Genomic DNA, 23,507 nt, shown 5'->3' with positions numbered 1-23,507 from the left:
CAGAGGGGGTACAAGGTGCTGGCTCTGGGAGGGGGGTCAGGGCTGGGTCTTGGGGTGCAGAAGGGAGTTTGAGGTGCAGGCTCTGGGAGGGGGCTTAGGGCTGGGGTGTAGCCTCCCACCGGGCAGCACTTACCTCCGGCGGGTGCTATAAGGCTAAGGCAGGCTCCCTGCATACCCCAGCCCCACACCGCTCCCGGAAGGGGCCAACGTGCCCCTGTGGCCCCTGGGAGGGGCGGGGTACACGTGGTTCTACACACTGCCCCTCTCTGCAAGCACCACCCCCGCAGCTCTCCCAGCCAATGGGACTGTGGGGGCGTGCTTGCAGGCAGGAGCAGTGCACAGAGGGAGACCCCCGCCCCCGGGGCTGCGCTGGCCCCTACCGGGAGCAGCGTGGGGCCAGGGTAGGGAGTGTGCCTTAGCGGTAGCTACGCTGCACCACCGGAGATCGTGATCGACTGGGAGATCCTCTAGGATCGACCGGTCGATCGCGATCGACCAGCTGGTGACCACTGTGCTTGTAGAACAGTACTAAAGACACAGAGATAGGATTTTTTTCTAAAGATTGGGAGAGAATGTGTCACACACTTATGCAGACAAGCTACTGTGGATTCCAGACCCCAGCAGCACAGAACAGGGGAAGCCAGTATGCCTCTAGACTCTACAATGAATAGTATGTTTAAGAGCATACAATCTTTGTTTTCTTACCTGTAAGAAGTTATTTAACTGGTTCTTAGACTTTTCCATGAATTTCTGATCTACAGATTTGAAGGGCAGCTTACTGAGAGAAGGCAACTGAACTTTCTTTAATGATGGAAAACACTGAGCAGAGAAAGGACAAAACAGATTATTCCATCACATTTTTAATACACACATGCAGCAAAAAGGCAGAAAGGGGTATAGGTATAAATAGAGATGCAAGGACATCCCCTAATTTTCCTCTCCCTTCCACACCCCTCTGAGTGTTCTGAGGAACTCCTTCCCTTGCCCACCCATAGGTAACATAGGTTAGGAACTCTTCCTTTGGAGCCCCATCACTACCAATCCTATGTCAGCTAAAAGAGTTGCTTCAGAATAACATGAGGCACTTTCTTTCCCAAAGGGCTGTCCCTCCTAGTGCTTCAAGCCCTCACTTGCCTTGGGAGCCAGAGACCAGGCTTGGAACTCAAAACGGGCTCATATGGCAATACAGAGCAGAAGCCACTAGGACACTGGATCCACTCAGCAAACACAATTCATTATTAAACAAGAAAAGGCCAAGTACAAACTTTTTTGCAATCTGTCAACAAGTGCAAAAATTGGCTGCTAGAAAGAAATCTGGGTCCAAAAAGGCAAGACGCTGTAAACAGCAGCTGGTCTGAAAATACAGTAATGAGGAATAACCAGATTCTGGAATATTTAGATGTTTTAGGCCAATGGTTTTCAACCTTTTTTCATTTGCGGACCCCTACAAAATTTCAAATGGAGGTGCAGGCCCCTTTGGAAATTCAATCTGTGGTCCACAGACCCCTACCATAGAAGTCTTAGACTGAAAACTGACTGAACAGAATTTAATTAATGTGCTGGCACAGCATTTACATAGCATGAGAAAGGGCGCTAAACTGTGGGCTTCTATGGTAACGACAACACTTCTGGGTTTTGACCTGTAGTTGTGCGTATTCACATACTTTGTATTGATCAGAAAAACAGAATAGTTTTTCTGGGATCTGAAACTTTATTTTCATAGTCAGTTTTTGCTGACCCCTTAGACATAGTCTGCAGACCCCCAAAAGGGTCCGTGGACCACAGGTTGAAAACCACTGTTTTAAGCAAACGGAAGTGCAATTTAATGTAACTAGACATATAAAGGAGGGCTGGACAGACAGTGTACAATACAGAGAGAGGGCATGCTATATTCTTGACCAGGAAACAATATGTGATACGGATGGACTGTTATAGAGAAGGAGTAGCAGACAATGAGTTAGAAGAAGCAGGACAATAGATAAAAAAGAAAGAGGAAGAAAAGGAGAAGAGGCGGAGACAGAAAACCCATCTTGGCATGAACAGTGTCCATTAGTCATAAAGCAGAAGACACAAAGGCCAGCTGAGACATTGGAAGCAGCAGGTGTGTCATGGAAGTCCAATTAAATTGACAAGGAGATAAAAGGTTGAAAGGAAGACTGTAATTAAAGCAAAAAAAGGTGACAAAGGTGAAAGTGATGGGATTCAAATTTTCCATCAAATTAAGCCTCTTCCGGTTTTCTTTCCACCTTTCATTTCAGATTAAATAAACTGCAGCAGAGTGATTCCCTCCACAAGTTTACTACTGAAGCACACGGAGAGAACCCTAAAAAGACTCCAGGCGCCTTCCACTAAGATTTCTTCCCCCACCCCCTCAAATCCCTCCTGCCAAACTGGCAGCCTGTATGCACTCTTGCCTACCCTCTTCATTTCTAAAAATGATCAGTCTCCTATTGTCCCTTTTAAACAGCTATCTCCACCAAGTCTTTGTCCTGTTGCTTCAGTAAATTAGCCATCAAGAGGTACTTGTGAATCAAGAAGCTAATAACCTCAACTTTGGAGCCCAACACCAGAGGTTTATAAACCCATTTCCATCAAACTTTGATACAGTTTTTCCTTACAACAGAATCCGTTTGTTTTACTTTTTAAACAAAGGTTTCATATTTAAGCTATTTTCTATATTTTTCACATAGATTAGAGGTAGCAATGGTAACTTTCTTTTATGTACTTTTTTTTTTCTGAATGTGTGTCTAGTATTTTAAAAGATGAAAAACCCCACTCACACAAAAAAGTATTCCTACCTCACTGAGTTTTCGGTGTAGATTCTGAAACTCACTGAGCTTTCTGGGAACTCTCCAGTTCTTAGCTTCAGCTCCACCAACTTCTTGTAAACTCACCATGACAAAGTAGCAGGGCACTTGTTCCCCATTTTCTTCTACAACCTTGGGGGTGGGGAGGGAATGTATATTACTGAGATAGTAAATAGATAGCAAAAGGTTATAAAAATTAACTTGCATACAGATTCATGATCCTCACCACAGTTTCATTCTCTCTGCTGTAGCATAAAGGCCTCATACCAAGCTTTGGCTTATTGGAGTAAATCTGACCAGGACACTGTGGGTCCTGCAATTTCCCCCCAGTTAATACATTCATCTTCACTGATTGCCTTGCAACACCTCCTACATCAATAGAATCCATTTTAAATCTCTTCTTGGGACACAGTCATTTGGCTTTTACGAGTTTTTTTCATGTTAGATCGGTCTCCTTTCTCTCTCTTTCTCTGTGGTGACAGGCATGCGTCCTCCCATATTTTACTGTACAGGTTTTAACTTCTGCTCTACCTTCTTTCCTAAGCACCTTATTGCTGCTCCATGGGTCACTTCTGTCACTCTAACGTTGTTAAAAAACCTTTCTGTGCAGAGAGGGAAGGGAGGAACTGGGGGACTTGCTCTCACATTGTTTCAATAACCAGAGTCTCTGCATTCAGGCTCAATTCCATTTTAAAAAACAGTGACTTCTCCTATTGCTTACCAGTACTTTATTTTCTTAGAATTTTCTTGATTAGTTTCATATTCTTCATGGTCTCTCTTTTCAACCTTGTCTTCTCTCAAGATATAGATATCCATATACATAAGCCATAGCAATCCTTAAGGTGAGGACTGTGCTAGCTGGGTTATCGGGTTGCCATTTCAGTTCTCCATTCATTAATTGCATTTGAGAGTACTTTTCACATATGTATAGCTGCCTCCCATTGGAGGCTCTCACATCCTTTACAACTATCAACGAATGAAAACTTACAATAGCTATGTAAAGTATGTGTTATCAGATGGGGGAAACTGAGGCAAAGTGAGGTTAAAAGCCTCTCTCAAAAATACAGAGGTGGTCTGTGGCAGTGCCAAGGATCAAACTCAGATCTTTAAAATCCTAATCTCATGTCTCAACCAAAACGTCACCCTTTCTCCCCAGTGCAATACAGTTTTCTTCAGAAGATTGGCAAATGGATTAACAGACCAAAACAAGACAAACAGCTAAAGTATGAGGCCCTTTCCTTACTAAATAAGCCCCTAATGAAATCAATATTTCCAAGGTACAGTACTGAAGATATGATGAAATATCAGATTAACACAGATTACCACCTGTGTTTAAAGATCTGGATGGCAACATACAAGGCACATATTTTGCCTTTTTTATGCCTTTTATGTCTGTAAAGAAAAATCAGTAATATAAAATGTTTGTCTTAACTAGATTACCTATGGATAACAGGCTGAAAAGGAATTGTAGCACACCACTCTGAAACCATCTTTCTGAGGGAAGCAGTCTTCATATATTTTGCTGGCATGGGTTTGTTTTGACTTTTTAGGCAATTTTGCTCGCTAAGGAGGTACTTTCTAATTAATTCAATTACAGTCAGGATAAACCATAAAATTCAAATGATGACAACATCCATGGGGAGGGTTGTAAAAGTCTGGTCATGTCTATTTATGCTAGTGGCAGGCAATTCTAACAGTCGATATACCATCACTGTAAGTGACATTTCATTAAAATATGTCTCCTTATAAACTTCTTGTTGTAATATGGTATTCCTGGGCTGCACACAGGACCATTAAGAAACGCAGCCTAGAGCCGAATGCGTACAACCCCAATAACTGAGCATTTCAGTGGCTCTCAATGAATTTCCAGATAAAATTCAAGGTGCTAGTTTTAATTTATAAAACCCTACATGGTTTCAAACATAGCTACCCAAGGGACTACCTTTCTTTCCCATGCCAGGCTTCCACGTTTGAAATCAGCAGAGGTGTTTGATCTGAAACTCCCGTGACACAAAGAAGAAGGAACTGGTGGCAGGGTGTTTTCTGTGAGTGTCTAACTACGCAGTCTTTTCCTTCCTTGGTCTGGCAGAGCCAGGATTTGTGCCTTCAGACACATTGCAAAGCCTTTCTCTCACATGGATTTATGAGGGTTGGGAGATCAGAGATGGAAGGGCTCATGGTAAGTGATCATTATTAGTGACTTTCCTGTATTACACATTTTTCAAAAGACTAATCACTTGCAGAGATGCAGGCACATCTGAATAAAATTACCAGCAGGTGGTGATCCATGGGGAAATTATCTCTACCTGTTACTTTAATTATTCCTTCTTGGTGACCTTTTAGAATATACTCAAAGCAGGGGAAAATTTTTAAAGCTAGGTCTTCTAAAATTGGCCTTCATTCTATTTTCAAGTTATTATTCACATGGTTCTGCATAGGGAGAATAATTATTAAATGGAGACCTAAGTTTAAAGTTCACTCCAGTCACCCATATGAAATATTTGATAGCTTTCATAATCCCTTTTGAGCAAAGGGAAGTTATGATCATTTGAAGTACTTGTACATTTGCTATTTTGGACTAGCATGTTACCTAGCAAATAGGCAGCACAATATTTCACTGGACTCTCTCTATATGTAAGAGTTTACATCAACCCCCCATTGAAACGGAACCACAAATGGATAGAGGTGAGCTATGACTAGAATACCGGACTTCTCATTTTAAATGCAAATTTACCGTCACCTGTAGTGTATTGAGAATTCATTGAGGATGGCAGGGTACTCTCAGAATTAGGTCTAAGGCTGAACTCCACAGCTCCTTTCATGACATACCCTACTCATACCTTCATCAACCCAGAGTCATTGGCTTAAATAAGAGTTTTTCACGTTACACATGGTTAGCTATGGAGAAGAGGACTGACTCAGCACTCTGTACCTAAGAGATTTAGATGGTTTCAGACTCTTAATTCTTCTCCTACAACAGTTATATGGCAACCTCAGGACAATGCAAAAATCATTATTTCAGAGTGTATGGTCTATCATTGAGCACCTAATCCAGAAAGGGCAAGAATTTCTCTCTTCTACACATGCCTCTGGGTACGAGTGCTCCCAGCCTCTGTCTCAGCTGCAGTGTGGGCTTCAATTTCAAGCACCACATTAGTAAACATTACAAAGGGTTCAGAGGAGAGTAATGAAAATGAGGAAATAGTTTAGAAAACTGGTATGTTCAAAACTACTGAAGAGAGGACCTAAAAGAGGCATAATATCTACAAACATATAAAGAGGTGTTATAAAGTCAACAGGAACCAATTACTGCACAAAGCAAGTTATGGCTGTAAGCTGCAGTAAGGAAAATTTAAATTAAATATCAGGGAAAACGTTAGAACTAATAAGAGTTACATAATGGAATAAGCAGACAATCCCCATGTTGAATCCCCATAATTAGAGATATTAAGAGCTAGTCTAGACATCCATCAGGGATGATTTAGGAATAATACAATTAGCTTTGCCACTATGCTGAAAGATGAACTTGCATGACTCATTAGAAGTGCCTTCCAACCCAAGCAATTCTTTGTAAAAACCCATCTGAGCGGCAGGATACTGAACAGTGAGATAATGACTAGAGCTGAGCAAAAGTTTGATAAAAATTCAAAAGAAAATCTGGTTTCAACTAAAACTGAATTATTTCCGTTGGTCTCGCCAAAAAAAGAAGTGTTATGGATACGAGACATTTTGTTTCACTTGAAATTAATTTTGGTTTTTTATTTCGTTTCAAGTCATTTTGTGATATTTTTCACTTTTTAAAAATTAGCTAAATTTCTAGTCGAAGTATTCCGAAACAGAAAGTTTAAACACTTCATTTCAAAATAGTCAAAATGTAACTATTGACATACGCAAGTCAAGATCTACTAAAAATAGGGTTTAGATTTTGCTTTTTTTTTTATTGTCACATAAATCCATTTAGAATTTTATATATTGCTTATTTAGGTTTCAGTTTAAAAATTGTACAGTCACAGACTTTTTCCTTTCCCAGTGAGTCACTCTATACAGTAATGCAGTAACATCTGCCTTCACTAAGACTCTCTGCAATAAGGATTGTACACTTTGACTTCAGGTTACATTAGAATGAGTTATAAACAAATTCTCTTTCTAAAACATATCTTGCCATCACACCAAAAACTGAGAAAAGCAACAGTCAGCGTTACAGAGAAGGAAACAGTGCTGACTATTTAGGTCCTCTGAACTGATCTATTCTCTACAGCTAGAAAACTTTAGAATTATGCACTAAATCTTTGCTTGAAAGAACTGCAACTTCAAGACTTTCCTCAGCCTTTCCATTCAATCACAGTGCTGTATAAATAAAATACAATTCAGGTTTCAACGTGCACCTAATTGCCTGGTCTACTGGTCCTTACAAGTTATTCATTAGGTCTCAACCAGTTCTATACTGGGACTCCCTTTATCATACTGGGACCACACACAGAACCCCTTCCTCTTATTTAACTGGGATCAGGCCAGAACACCCCACCCATTTAGTAAAAAGGGAAGGGAAGAGAAGGGCAGTTGTGACCCCTGACACCTGTTTGCAACCCCACCGTAGACAACTATCTCTTTGGGTGCTAGGCATTACTGACTTGCCAGGTCAGAATTTTAGTTGTATATGTTAATGTTATCATTTTATTCAGGATTTCTAAGTTAAACAAGAATTTAAGAGATCTGGCGAAGCTGGCAAGAAGACACTAATTACTCTAGAACAATATTCATTAGTATGAATGAGCTAGGTCATCTCACCTACAGCAACACAAAAGAAAACAGAATGCAATACACTAACTGTTCAGTTTAACAAAATAGTACATCATGTTTGACATGTTAGATCTAATAGTCCACTTGAACAGCAGCCTGTGGTTTTGTTCCAGAGAGAGCTATCATTAATTTACAGGAACTTAAGACATAACCAGGTAAACACAATAGCAATTTGTTCCCAAGTCTACTGTGTTTTCACACCATGACAATTATTTGCACTTATTTAGAAATATATTTTAAGGGACACATTTTATTACTAGCATGGGAAGAGAATTCTATAGAGATCCAATTAGCCTTTACTTCCCTTAAGTCAACATAGAATTGGTCCTGTAAGTTGTGCTACTGAGTCACTGTATAAATGTGAACACTTCTTTGTAAGCAAGATATGAGAAGTAATTTTTCCGCTCTACTCCACGCTGATTAGGCCTCAACTGGAGTAATGTGTCCAGTTCTGGTCACCACATTCAGGAAGGATATGGACAAATTGGAGAGAGTCCAGAGACGAGCGACAAAAACGATTAAAGGTCTAAAAAACATGACCTATGAGGGAAGACTGAAAAAATTGGGTTTGTTCAGTCTGGAAAAGAGAAGACAGAGACATGATAACAGTTTTCAAGTATGTAAAAGGTTGTTATAAGGAGGAGGAAGAAAAATTGTTTTTCTTAACCTCTGCAGATAGGACAAGAAGCAATGGGCTTAAATTGCAGCAAGGGAGGTTTAGGTTGGATATTAGGAAAAGCTTCCTAACTGTCAGGGTGGTTAAGCACTGGAATAAATCGCCTAGGCTCTACATCATTGGAGATTTTTAAGAGCAGATTAGACAAACACCTATCAGGAATGATCTAGATAATACTTAGTCCTGCCACGAGTGTAGGGGACTGGACTAGATGACCTCTCGAGGTCCCTTCCAGTTCTATATTCTAAGGATCCTTTCTGGGGAACTATCTGGCAACTGTTAGGAGTGAACTGTGAGAGCTAGGAAGACCCTAACACCACTTTGATGGTCATATCCATTAGCCCCTTGTCCTCCTCTAAAGCAGTATTTTCAGTAAGGCAATATTTCAGGTAGGTAAGTACATACATAGGCACAATGCCCAGATTTGGGGATCATGGTGGAAAAATCAGCTGAACATGAGCTCCCAGTGTGGTGCTGTGGCCAAAAGAGCTAATGCAAACCTTGGGTGCATAAATAGGGGAATCTCAAGTAGGAGTAGGGAGGTTATTTTATCTCTGAGTTTGGCACTGGTGTGACCACGGCTGGAATACTGTGTCAAGTTCTGGTGCCCACAATTCAAGAACAATGTTGACAAATTGGAGAGAGCCATAAGACTAAGAAATTATTAGAAAACATGCCTTTTAGTGACAGCTCAATCTATTTAGCTAAACAAAGGGATGGTTAAGGGGTGACTTGATTACAGCTTATAAATGTTTACATGGGGAACAAATATTTAATAACTGGCTCGAATCTAGCAGAGGAAGGTATAACATGATTCAATGGCTGGAAGATGAAGCTAGAAAATTCAGACTGGAAACAAGGTGTACATTTTTAACAGTCAGAGTAATAAACCACTAGAACAATTTATCAAGGGTCATAGTGGATTCTCCATCACTTAAAATTAAAAATTGATGTTTTTTTCTAAAAGATCTCTTCTAGGAATTATTTTGAGGAAGTTCTATGGTCTGTATAATACAGAAGGTGAGACTAGATGATCACAATGGTCCCTTTTGGCTTAGAATCTATGTAGACACACACACATGCAAACACACTTACCTACTTACTTTCAGGGGGTGTAGCAATAATCACAGCATCAATGCACACAGAGCTGACTTAGCTTTAAAAGCAACTAGAATTGCTGCATTTCTACTACACAAGATGTATGCTGTGACTAAGAAATATTCTTAGTGTGCATGTAGGCATCCCTGAGGTTCAGAAAACAATCTTCTTTATTTAATGAGAAACAGATTTTTAAAAGCGTAAAGAAAAATAGTAGGGTTTACAAACACTTTTAAAGTTCAGGCATTAAGTTTTGTTGCAGAGGAAACGCTCAAGAGGATCTATGTACTGGTCTGATGAGGTAAGTATGACTAATAACTGTATAACACCTCCTTTGTAACAAATATTTCTTGTCTACTACCTAATACATGTAATGGAATAAGAGAGATTCCACACTTCTTATCTTTCATTGTCCAATGAATAAGTTGATGGGTTGAATTGTACAAGTTGCAAGAATTCATGCCATAACTTTGCGCATCTGTAGTTCTCAAGCAAAAGTTGGGTAGCTTGAGTCATCTTCTTCAAAGCAAGGAACACTCAAATCTGCACCAGGACATAAGCCATATCGCAAACATCTCATGAACAACCGGACACATGGAGTCACAAATGCCTACAGTGGAGCACCCATAGGGACACTACACTACTCAAAGAATCACACTTTCCTCTAAGGTTCACCCAGTGACATAAAGTACTTCAGAAATTCCCGTTGAGTGTTTCACCTTGTAAGCTGGCTTTCCTACACCTCATCCAGTATCTCTAACAGTCCCTTAAAATTTAATTGGTATAGAAGATCATAATATGAAATATAGCAAGTGCAAATATTGGGTCTTCTATGTGTAGGAATGTAGGCCTGGCGTGACATAAGTAATTAAACATGGGAAAGGCCTCATTTCTTGGAAGACAGGAGTAGGGAAGTACACTGATTAGCATGCTGAAAACAAGAGTATTTGTGCTAACTAGGATAAGTAAATGGATCAGTAGACTGGAAAAAGAACGTCTGTACTAGCCAAGATAAGGGGGAAACACTCAAGGAGCCATTTACAATGGACAAGATAATCCTGGAAAGTAAGATGAGGTAAAGAGTAAGTTGTACATGGATGGTGAATGGACAGAGCATGCTGTACAGGGATTGGTTCCTACAAAGTGACCAAGTCAATCCCAAAACATGTGATGCAATGTAATGTGAAAATATGTATGAAGGAAGAGGTTTGCTGTGTAACTTTGGAAGTGTGGTACACCCCCTATATCCACGCCCTACTGTTGAGTCTGATCAACTCAATGTAGCTTTGCTGTATGCCAAATAAAGGAAACTGAGTGACGAGACTGGATTTCAAGTGAGTTCTTGGGGGAACTGAGTGGAAGAGGTCTCAGGGGAACCCCAAGACCACGCATGCCAATAACAGTACTGTATCTCAGTCAATTAGCATCATAAGATTACAAGGCACAGATCTTAATGTGCTCATTGTTGATGCACAACAGTGTTCCTTAGACACCATACCACTTTATCCTATGCCTGAACTCACTGATATATTTACAGATGTTCCTATAGCTCCTGAATAACAGAGCTGAAGGATGAGACGTGTTTGTGAATGGCGCAGGGGAGGGGGGGGTTGATGAGATTGTTTTAAATAAACTAACAAAATGAATGTCAGCATTTATTTTTCTTTATACACTGAGAATTTAAACTGAACCAGAGGATAAAAACACAGCAAAAACATACCTCGCCTGTATTTATGAAGGCTTTCCACATGCCAAGATTTTCACACCACCAATCTGTTCTTGCAATGTGCAATCGAAGGTCACTGTGTTCTCTCTCTATCAGAGTAATTTCATCCTTCAGTTTGGAAACAATCTGGCAAGGAAAATATAGGAATTACAACTGGTAGGAAACTGCCTACGATAACATAGCCACTGGTTTCTTTGGTTATAATATTCAAGAGATGGAAAGGGTGCAGGGGAGAGGACAGAAAAAGGAATAATCCCGTGGGACAACTCATTACAAAAAATCCCAAATCTGTACAATCTACGCAGTCTAATCTAGATTGGTAGAATACACTGTATCAATTAAAAGTCGACTTGCAGTGCTAAAAGAAAAACCTGAAATAGGAACAGAAAAACATGCCGAATATCACAATTCACCAGGCTAGAGGGGGCAATCAGTACAGAAATATTTTTAAAGGAACACTTTCAAGTTAAAGATTATATAAACATTGTTGGTACTCTCTGTTGACAAGTTTCTCTCTTTAGGAAATACTTAACATGACTGAACAACCAGTGAATAGTTTTCATTCCTTGTGTCTTAATTATGTAACTAAGCATTCCAAGGAGTTACAATTTAATAGGCCCCCAAAAAATCCAAATAACATTAATTATATTGGAAAATATATATTTAAAAGACTTTCTTGCTTGGACATAACTCTCAAAGGGATCATCTTCTAAAAGAAAGAAATCTGTATCTTACAAATGGCAAAATGATTTGCAAATTACTGTTACAGAACATGATTGTAAGAAAATTTGGGAATATATGTAAAAATGTGTGATTAGAAACAGTTAAGAAAACAAGTTGATATTTTCACTTCTATGAAATAGCACACAAACTCAGCTTCATTTAAAGTCCTCCTTGACCAACTTGTACCAGGGAAGAAGTAACTTGGTGGTCATATTTATACATCTACAACAATTCTGCCTCTATATATTAAATATTTGGTCTCTTGTAAGGTGAAGGATCATTTAAAATTACAGGTATACAACTCCCTCTTCAAACAGCTATCATCCTTCTTGGGACAGCATCTAGATTTTCCAGGACTACCTGCATACAGATCTCTTTGCAATGACTTTATTCTGGCAACTAAGAATGTAACAGTGAAATCATGGAAAAACTCAGACAACAACGAAGGATGAATAGATCCACAGAAATTGGTATGGTACGACTACGGGTAAACAGTTGTTGACCTTACATAACAAAATACCAAGACTCTATACCACTACTGATTCAATTTTATTAAACACATTTCAAAATGTGTAACAATGCAGAAAGGCATAATGAATCTCTCTCCATATTTTTCATTGTCATTAGGGAAAAAAAAGTGTGTGCATGCATGCATGTGTAAATAAATCAGTCTCAAGTTAAAGCTGAGATAACAAGTAATGATTCATATATAAATATAATATGTCATAATGGTTTGGTTATACAGATAGCACTGATATCAGAAGCAAAACCTTAAAAACTGTAATGCTACTTAAATCAACAAGTTAAAATAGGAATAAAATTGTATATAACCATTCTCTCAAACAGCATTACAATTTTGAGTATTTTGTAGCTAACCATGTGAGTGCATGTGTTCCTATGTTTATATACACACAATTTTATTACGATTTACAATTGTGTTTTTCTTATACTTAGAGTTATATAGTAAAGAGTGTTACAGAAACAAATCTGTTGTTGCACTCAAATGCTATACCACTGTAAAGTGTGTAATATTTTGCATGAAAATTTATCATTCTATATCCTTGATGACACTTAAGCAAATAAAAAGAAAATGTTTCTGTATTTCTAAAGTAACTAGATTTCTTTACCTGCATCACTAATATCTTCTAATATTATTAAAATGGAAAGAATTGTTAAAAGCAAATTTACCTTTAAATCACTTATACTGTTTGTTCACATTTTGCATTCCTCACAGTCTAGTGAACGAAAATAGGACGGATGAGTTTTACTTTCTGATTCCCAAACTAGCCCTAAACTGCAATGTTTGGGAGGCAAACAACCTGGAAGAATAATTCCAAACACAAACGAGAGTATCAAGTGGAATTTTTGAGTGGGTATTTAACTCAACAGAAACATTTTTGTGATATTTTGTTCTGTAAAACTATGTTTGCATAAATATGAAGCCTAATTCATGTTGAGAGCATCTTTAACTAGAAGTACTTTTTTTTTCTTTCTGAAATTCTCCTTGCTCACTGAAGAGATCATGGAGGATTTGAAGGACTATTTTATGTTTAGTTTAAATTTTGGCTGAATGCCTTGCTACATCCTGGTGATCAGGTTATTCAGCAAACAAACTTCATTTTCATTTTAAAGTTTGCAGTTCACCTTTAAACTTTCATCTTTTCACTGTGTGGAAACAGCCATCTGCGAAGGGAACAAAACAAACACCAGACTCTTGATTGAGTGGGCTGGAGGGCTCTGTTGCGTGGTAACTAAAACTTCATATTAATCCAAAGAGATAGTAACACTTTTCACAGAATCATATAATCACAGACTTTAAGGTCAGAAGGGACCATTATGATCGCCTAGTCTGATTTCCTGCACAATGCAGGCCACAGAATCTCACCCATACACTCCTGTATCAAACCCCTAACCTATGTCTGAGCTACTGAAGTCCTCAAATCATGATTTAAAGACTTCAAGGTGCAGAGAATCCTCCAGCAAGTGACCCGTGCCCCACGCTGCAGAGGAAAGCGAAAAACCCTCAGGGCCTCTGCCAATCTGTCCTGGAGGAAAATTCCTTCCTGACCCCAAATATGGCGATCAGCTAAACCCTGATCATGTGGGCAGGGCATAAAGCTCACTGAAATCAATGGGAAAATTCCCATTGACTTAAATGGTCTTCGTGTCATGACATTATTTGATAAATAGTATCAATCCTGATACATTTGTGCTCACCTAATTCCCTTTATGTTGCTAAATATATAGTCCTGGTTTCAAAAATCAGACGCAGTCTCAGTTAGTCTAAATACGCCAGTAGTTTTTTCAAAACCAGGACAAACCTAACAAGAACAACATTCAGCCACTTCTGCCCATCACCTCCGCTGTAATCTCTGGGTTCTGCTCCTCATCTGGTTTCCTACCTCCCTACCACTTTAATTTTTAAGTCAACCCTAGCAGTTGCCTTTACCTGCCAGATCCTCTCAATCTGCCATGCTACTAGGTCTCAGATAATGTCCTAGATTCCCTTGCTTATAACTCAGCAACATCAAAGAGCAGTTGGCTGCTCTGCTTGACAAGCTAGTTACTGATACACTAGAGTCTGAGTTTGCACAGATATAACTTACGGGGTTTGACTTTAAAGATAAGATAGGAGGCAGGAGAAGAACCTTAGGGGGCACTCTAGAGCAGTGGTTTTCAAACATTTTTCTGGCGACCCAGTTGAAGAAAATTGTTGATGCCTGCAACCCAAAGGAGCGGAGGATGAGGGGTTTGGGGTGTGGGAGGGGTTCAGGGCTGGGGCAGAGGGTTGGGATGCAGGGGTGAGAGCTGTGGGGTGGGCTGGGAATGAGGGGTTCAGGGTGTGGGAGGAGGCTCTGGGTTGGGGCCAGGGGTTGGGGTGCGGGAGGGGGTCAGGGCTCTGGGCTGGGGGTGCAGGCTCTGGGGTGGGGCCGGGGATGAGGAGTTTGGGGTGCAGGAAGGGGCTCTGGGTTTGGGGTGGGCTAAGGGCTGGGGAAAGGGGTTGGGGTATGGGGTTATCTCAGATGGCTCCCGGTCAGTGGCGCAGCGGGGGTGCTAAGGCAGGCTTCCTGCCTGTCCTGGCACCATGGACCATGCTGCGCCCTGGAAATGGCCAGCAGCAGGTCTGGCTCCTAGGCGAAGGCACTCAATGGCTCCACGCAGCTCTCACCCGCAGACACACCCCCAGCTCCCATTGGCCGGGAACCGCGCACGGAGCCCCGTGGTCCCCCCACCTAGGAGCTGGACCTGCTGCTAGCCACTTCCAGGGCGCAGCGCGGTGTCAGAATAGGTAGGGACTAGCCTGCCTTAGCTGGGCAGCACCACCGATGGGACTTTTAACGGCCCAGTCAGTGGTGCTGACCAGAGCCACTGCAACCCAGTGCCTTACATTCTGCGACCCAGTACTGGGTCATGACCTGCAAATTGAAAACCACGCTCTAGAGCAAGGGGAGGTGGGAATCTGCAAGAAGAGTCTGGAAGGTTGAGGGAAAGAATAGTGACATATTCCCATTTATCATATTTCCTCCCCCAAAAAGCATACACCAGTCACGCTGCCACTCAGATTGCCCTCTCCCACCAACTAGTCACATCATCCTTTTATTTCCACACCCTTATCACATTCACCCGGGGCCCCTCTGGACTCTCATGTAAGGGTATAAAGAGTAGAGTGGCTACGACCTTCCCACAGCTCCCTCACAATTCAAAGCCCATGGTAGCTGAGGACTCTGAAAAGCAGGGTGTGTCAGATCTCAAAAACCCAGTTACTATGGGGTAGGTAACAATACGTTGTTCTTCGAGCATGTGTCAATGTGGATCCCACATTCCTGCCACACCTGCTGCCTCTGGAACAGTGCTGGGTATGTGACAAAAGAGGAGGATAACAGCTGTCTCCTGGAGTACCCGGTTTCGTGACGGGTACTCTGGTCAAGTAGTCTGGGAAGAGGAGAAAGCTCTCTCACGCTCTTGGGGTTGATTATTAGTGTGGCTTATCGTAGGGAGCTGGGGTGTAAATCCCTAGTGATCACAGCATAGCCCTAGAATTATTAAGGGAGTGGAGTGCATCATCTGTTTGGCTACTGAAGGGGTCCATCCCTTAGAAGGGCAGGTCCTCTATGGTGCACTGCATCTCCTTAGTAATGCTGGATACTTGAAACCAAAAGGCCCATCTCATGGTGACCGCCAAGGCCATCAATGTGGCAGCTGTGTCCAATGCATCCACAGCTGCTAGGAAGGCAGACGTTATGACCACTTGGCCCTCCTTCATGATCTCTCAGTTACTCCCTACTATCTTGTGAGATTTTTGGTAGGAAGGAGACTACTCTCTCCCAGGTGAGAAAACTGTATTTCAAGAACAAGGCCTGATAGCTCACAATACAGAACTGTAGTTAGATGGAGGACTAAGCCTTGTGCCTGAAAAGTTCCAGTTTCTGAGTGTCCTCTTTCAAGGTGCACTTAAAAAAAAAAAAAAAAAAAAGTCTGTAAACACCCTGTACCACTAATACCACGACCTCGATATAGAAATGCCTCAAATCCTTTTGTGAGACCTGGTACCTCTTTCAAATCCTCTTAGATGAAGAACAAACTGTAGCTGGAGTCTACCAAAGTCACTTCACCAGCTTGCACATACCCTTGTTGGTGGGGAGGGCAATCGTGGCTGGGAATGAGGAGCTCAGCAGGTCAGAGTTTACAGGACTTTTCCTAGATTACCAAGGTTTCAGTGTCCCGGGTCTCAGTGATCTGGGTCAGCAAATCCTGGAGAACCATGACGCCATCAGACACTGAAATTGAGGATGACCCACCCACTACCCCTTGCGTTTTGTCTGTATTTGTGCCCTAAACAAGGAGCCTCCACTGCCTCCTGCATGATCCCCTCCTGAATGCAGGGGAGACACATCCCAGATTCTTTTCAGTGAGAACGAGTGGAATGGCAAAGGTGATACGTAGTATATCTCATTGAATGGTGGCACCATTGGGTAGGGCAATCCAGTGCCAGGAGTGGTCTTGGTGTGGAGGATGTCTTGAGTGGAAATATGCATTCTGCCTCCAAAACATATCTTAGCACCACGATGGGATAAGTCCTTAGTGCCAGCCTCGATGCCGGTGGCAAGGTCAGTATTGGACTATTCCTCTTCTCCAGATCTTCCTCTACACTGCAGTCAAACTCAACTCTCCAGCCCTCGAACCACTGAGGGGCTTACAGGATTTGTCTCTGAGGGACTGGTGTTTATGTCCCTCCATTCAAGACAACCCAGAATAATGTTCAGAGCTATGCTTCTGCCTATGCTCCATGTCGGCCAGCCTTTTGGTGATGGTCTTTGGCATTGAGTCTGTGGGTGCTGGGGTTGATGCTGGAACTACTGGTATGAAGGCTGACAATACTAGGGCTGCTGGCAACAGGACTGTCAGTGCCAGTGCCTTCTATACCTTTTTGGATTTTTCTCACTGCTGGATCCCAGCGTGAGGTGTCTGCTGGAGGAGGCACTACCCAAGGATGGCTTCTTCTGCTCCTGTTCGGTGTTGCCATTTCCTCCAGTTCAAAAGTGATTCTCACAGACTCTATCTGGACTTACACATCTTGGAGAAAAAACGAATGGCAAGCTCTGCATCTGTCTGGAACCTGGCTCTCGCCCAAGCAGCAGTTGTGAGTGGGATTAGTCTATCACAACACAGGAAACATTTAAATAATCGTGGTTTGGAGTGTGCCGTTAGGTGCAGAGGTTGATGCAAAGTGCCTTACCCCACTGTACAGGGCTGTTGTCCTTTCTGAGTCCAATCAGGCCAAAGCGGATGAGAAAAATGAAGCACTAAAGACAGTGGTGAGTCAGAGACCACTCTGTTGTGTCTTGCTGCCATGGGTGGCAAGAGAGAACTGAGGGAGGGTCATGGACACTCCTCCCTTTATGCTCACAAGGAAGCATGAGATGGCACAGGGCACATGCACAGCCCTAATGGATACTGCTATTCAGAAGACTCTGACCTTGCACGCACGAGGCACATGCACAACTACAGTGGAATCCACACTGACATATAATCAAAGACAATGGTTGAGATATCCTGCATGGCAGTGCTTTTTGTTTTTAAAAGGACACTGCCAAACACTGCTTAGCATTATATTTTTGTGTGAGCTCTGCTGTTTTTAATATGCTCCCAAGATAACTGAAATTAAAGAGCTCTCTCTACAGATTGCTATTTTCCATTTGCAATCATTAATCCCTTCTTCACATTTCTGATGGATCTGAAATTAACAGCTCCTTTCTTCCTTGTTTACATAATTGAGGATATAAGCACCAATTGGGGAATTAGTGTATAAATTTATTGGTGCTACAAACCTATGATGAGTTCACATGTTGTTTCTATATAGATCCCGCAAAGAGAGTAGTGATTTGCAAAGAAAGAAAATGAACTAAGTGGCAGATTTAGATTTTTAAAAGGTAATTTAAAAGCTAAAAGGTCATTTAAAATCTGCAGGTCATTCTCACGGACTACAAACATTTTTAAAGGTCAGTTAAATACATTGAAAAATTAAAGGGTTAAACTATTTATCTATTTTTTTTAGTGTTCTCCCTTTCTGATCCTTAGAGAGATTCATTTCAACATTTTAAGAGTTGAAAGAAATGAGGGATCCATCTTTCAAATTAAGAATTGCTGATTTTCATCTGAGTTAACAGAGTTGAGGAAAGAACTTACTGAAATGTTTTGTTAATAGTTCAACTAATATTTTCCTTTTGCTGTTCATTAAATATAGCGGTGGCCTGATTTTCAGAGCAGCTGAGAAACTGCAGCTCCCATTGATTTCAGTGTGAACTGTGTATGCTCAGCATCTCTGAAGAAAAAATCAGACCACTTGACCTTCAACACTGCATCAGCTTCTGTTATATCCTTTCTACTCTGTGGCCACAGTTACTGGAACAAAAGGATAAAAAGAAAGAAAATCCTCACCAAAATAAATCAGTAAAGGATCAGAACTAATACCTTGAATTTGAAAATACTACCCTTGAATTTTCCAGGGAGAAGGACATTTGGATTTGAATATCTATATCTGAGCCTTCCCCAGTATGGAAAAGATCTCATCAGAAGGAGAACTGGCTCAAGATTGTGGGAGTTTTGCAAGAATAGCTTGACTTCAGAAGACATCCACTGTTTGGGGCCAAAATCTCACAAGAACTCAAGATTTTGACTCAAGTCATAGCTGCACTACAGCACTAAATGATCTTTAAACCTTAACTTTAGCCAGATCCTAATCCAGATCCACGATCCCAGCCTAGTTCTAAAAACAAGAATTTTACAGCAAATGGTGTAACATATCCTAAAGAGCAAAAAGCTAGGATATGATTTTGGTCCCAATACTGTAGGGTTAAAATTTTCACCTATCTTAGAATGACTCCAGTTTGGTGAAATAATGCCCTTAGGATTCTAAATAGCTCCTCATAAAGAAATTTAGCCACTCTCTTGGATAATTTTTTTAAAATTAAGTAAACCTATCACCATTGCGGGAGCTACAAAGCATTGTGCTCTGTAACTGCAAGGCCAGCAGAGAGACCACAAGTTTACTGACAGATCTGATCCCCAGAGCTGCAATGCTGTTGAAGCAGCAATGAGTATACAGAGCAGTCTTGTTGGCTTGGGTTGCTATAACAACTCAATTGGAAGAAGTAGATACAGATGTAGGGAAGAAATCGTATTTGCAAAACAGAAGAGAGTAAAAACTATTGGGGAAACATTTCCAGGGTTCTAAGAGGGTACTATAAATTATGAGGAACAAGAGACATTTACATTCATTTTTGAAATATTTATGGCAGTGGCTCTGACACTCTTTTAAATTGTAAATTCTTTAGAGAAGGGACCTTGTCTTTATACCTGTCTGGAAAATAGCTAACACCCTGTTGGTATCACAGACGCAAATAAGTAAAATAAATTCAGACTGAGTCTACTGAAAGCATTACCTTTTTGTCAGGTTTTGGTGAATTACATATGGAATTAAGAGCCTGTCTCTTATATTCAAGTTTGTCATTTAGCTGGCGAAGTTTATTTACAGCATAATTGGCCTGTTCATTAATTCTTGCGCTGCATTCATCAATAACTTCTTCACAACCTTGGCTCTAGAAATAAAAACGTTAGTTATTAAGAAGTCTATGTCACTGATGCAAAATAAGTTAAATATGTTACCTGTTTGCTATGCATGCTTCATTATTTACACTTTACGTCTATGTACAACTGAAACAATTAATCTCAGTATAGACCAGGAGTTCTCAAACTTCATTGCACCGTGACCCTCTTCTAACAAAAGTTACCACATGACCCCAGAAGGGGGGACCTAAGTCTGAGCCCATTCCATCCCTGCCTCCCCGCGTGGAGGGGCCAAAGCCAAAGCCCCACTGCCTCAGGGGTGGGGGCAAAGCCAAAGCCCAAAGCTTCAGCTCCAAGCAGGGGGCCTGTAATCTCAGCCCCACTGCCCAAGGCTGAAGCCCTCAGGCTTCGTCCCCAGACAAACAACAAGGAGTCCGGTGGCACCTTAAAGACTAACAGATTTATTTGGGCATAAGCTTTCGTGGGTAAAAAAACCTCACTTGATCTGAAGAAGTGAGGTTTTTTTACCCATGAAAGCTTATGCCCAAATAAATCTGTTAGTCTTTAAGGTGCCACCGGACTCCTTGTTGTTTTTGTGGATACAGACTAACACGACTACCCCCTGATACTTGTCCCCAGACAATAGGTTTGGGCTTTGGCTTCAGCCCCTGACCCAGCAAGTCTAAGCCAGCCTTGGCAAGCCAATTAAAATGGGGTCACAACCCACTTTAGGGTCTCGACCTAGTTTGAGAACCGCTGGTATAGAAAAATCCTGAAATAAAAAGGCATGTAGTGCAAAAGTTATAATAGAGTCTTACTTTTATTTCCACATCTGTCATGTAATGTAGCAGTAAGAAGCTGACAAAGAGCCTTACTCTCAGTTACACTAAGTCCCATTTAGGCTGCTCTGGTAGTATAAACAGACTTTAAATTGGGACTTAGTGTAACTGAGAATAAGACTCAACATTTGGAATATTAAAGCAGAATACAAGTTGGTGGTTATAATTAGTATTGGAAGACACACACTGAGTAAATACTGCAGCTCTGAGTCTTGAAGACGGTAGAAATATATTCAGGGCCGGCACAACCCATTAGGCGACCTAGGCGGTTGCCTAGGGCGCTACAATTTGGGGGGCGGTGACCGCGGCGGTATTTCGGCGGCGGGTCCTTCCGCTGCCTCTGTGGGGGGCGGCATTTTGGGGCGGGACTTTTCGCCGCCTAGGGCGGCAGAAAAGGTGGCGGCGCTCCTGAATATATTGCTGCAATTTTTATAGACACATCAATTTTCAAACACTGAACCAAATCAAACCTTTTCACTTCATTTATTTTTCTGACTGGATTTTACTTCTGTTTTACAAGCTAATTATTTTATCTTAAAAGTTCAAGACCACCAAATGCTGAGTACACACAAATAACCTTGAATTTCTGGTTCATTTTCTCCTAGCTATTTTAATGAATCAGTACATGGGTAATAACCTCTGCGCCAATGAGCATGGGTGGCAAAACAACCCCGCACCTTTGGGAGACCTGTTCCACTCATACACTCTTCAATCTCACACCTACAATCTTCCCTTGCTTGCTGTGGTGTCCCCATCTTGAAAAATGGGCTTGAGATCCAACAGAGACAAGCAACTAGATTAGCTCCCCCTGCCAGCTGTTACATCCTCCCTCCAAGAGGCCCAATACCCTGCCCAGTTATTAGAGGGGATATAGAACTTTGTCTGGGCCCAATATATTTTAATTCACTCATGGCCAGATCTGATGAACGTAACTTCATGAGCAATGCAGATGGACTCTTTATGGATATTGGAAATAGAAAATAACCTATTGAATTCAATAAAGAATTATATCCCCAGAAAGTATGGTTAAAAACAAAAATTAAAAAAATGCACACACTACAGAAAATATCTCATTCTCTATTAAATTCAATAGGTTTTTGGAGGAATTTCTACAGAACACCATTGTTTTCATCCTTAAGTTCTACAGGACTTTTCCGTCTTAGAAGGATGAGAAAGGATAAAATAATAACAATAATTAATTGATCAGCAATCCTTAATTTGATCCTTAAAATGAGAGGCAACACTTTCTATAGGGTGTGCTGTTCTGTATGCTCTGGTGGTTAGAGGTTCTGAGCTGAGACCTGATTTCTATCCCCAGCTCTGCCACTCCCCTGCTGTGAAGTTGAGCAAATAAACTTCACCTCTCTGTGCCTGTTTTCTTCACATCCTCTTGTCCATGAAGATTGTAAGTTCTTTGAGCCAGAGACTCTCTCTTACTATGTATTTGTACAGCACCTAACACAGTGAGGCCTGGCTGGTGCCTCTAGGAATGGGTTGGGCAAACTTTTTGGCTCAAGGGCCACATCTGAGTGGGGAAATTGCATGCAGGGCCATGAATGTAGGGCTGGGGCAAGGGGCTGGGGTGTGGGAAGCAGTGCGGGGTGTGTGGGGGAGTGCGGTGTGCAGGAAGGGGCTCAGGGCAAGGGGTTAAGGTGCAGGAGGGGTGCAAGGTGTATGAGGGGGCTCAGGGCAGGGGGTTGGGGGCAGGAGGGGTGCAGGAAGGGTTCAGCGCCACTTACCTTGAGTGGCTCCAGGGTGGCAGCGGCGCACAGTGGGGCTAAGGCAGGCTCCCTGCCTGCCCTGGCCCTGCGCCGCTCCCGGAAGCGGCCGGCACCAAGTCCCTGCAGCCCCTGGGGGCGGGGGTGAGGGGCAGAGGGCTCCACACACTGCCCTATCCTGCGGGTACCTCCCCCAAAGCTCCCATTGGCCGCGGTTCCCTGTTCCCGGCCAATGGGAGTTGCAAGGGGCAGTGTCTGCAGGCGAGGGCAGCGTGCGGAGCCCTCTGCCCCCCATCTCCCCCAGAGGCCACAGGGACGTGGAGCCGGTCGCTTCCGGGAGCGGTGCAGGGCCAGGGCAGGCAGGAAGCCTGCCTTAGTCCCATGGCGCCAAGGGGGTGGCAATCCCAAGGGCCAGATCCGGCCTGCGGGCCATAGTTTGCCCACCCCTGCTCTAGGAGCTACAACAATAATACCAATAAGAAATACTAGTAACACAGAATATTATTTATGGGCCCCTTGAACATTACCATAAAGTAAAGCAGTATTTGGGAAGTACAGAAAGGACAGGAAAAAGAATTGAAGAGGCCCGAGAATGTAAGCAACTGAAACAATTTCAGTACTGAAAAATGAACAAAAAACTGTGTCATCAATTTTGGTTTGGTAATCAGTGCACTTTTGAGGCATTGTGTTTAATTAAAAATGTTGTATGATTCCTTGCCTGTTGTCAGCATTTATGTTTACCTATCATTTGAGACATTTTTAGGCAGAAAACACTGCTAGAATAATTATGTCCATCATAATACATTAAATTATGACTATTAATAATGATAAAAAATTACAAGATAATCAAAAGAGTGAGTACAATTAATTGCTGATCAGAATACAGTGATCACGTAAACTTGTTAACTTCAAATGCTAAAAACAGTTATGTTCTTATTAGCACATTAGTAATCCAGAACCTGGGCTTGTGATTTATTTTAGTAGTACAATGCCTGTAGCCGCCTGAAGCACAAAGCAATTTTTGTCAAAGAGTTAAAGCAAACATCTTCTCCT

The 23,507-nt window shown here is 41.8% G+C and overlaps 1 protein-coding gene across 2 annotated transcripts in view; it reads right to left on the bottom strand.

Moving 5' to 3' along the window:
* The window catches only part of SNX25 (sorting nexin 25), a 165,390-nt gene that overhangs the window by 29,051 nt on the left and 112,832 nt on the right, over positions 1-23,507 (bottom strand). The window contains exons 10-13 of one of the 2 annotated variants that reach the window (XM_024219250.2): positions 19,774-19,929; positions 11,102-11,233; positions 2,799-2,939; positions 706-819 (exon numbers count right to left, since the gene is read on the bottom strand). In XM_024219250.2, coding sequence (XP_024075018.2) covers positions 706-819; positions 2,799-2,939; positions 11,102-11,233; positions 19,774-19,929 — 543 coding nt within the window. The remainder of the gene's footprint in view (positions 1-705; positions 820-2,798; positions 2,940-11,101; positions 11,234-19,773; positions 19,930-23,507) is intronic. The other variant, XM_029910594.1, reaches the window with a different exon arrangement.

This window comes from Terrapene carolina, unplaced genomic scaffold (genome assembly GCF_002925995.2).
Source record: "Terrapene carolina triunguis isolate 2854851 unplaced genomic scaffold, T_m_triunguis-2.0 Scaffold66, whole genome shotgun sequence".
Lineage (NCBI taxonomy): Eukaryota > Metazoa > Chordata > Testudines > Emydidae > Terrapene > Terrapene triunguis.
Note: the sequence above shows the minus strand (reverse complement) of the source record. Positions and strands in the feature narration are given on the sequence as shown.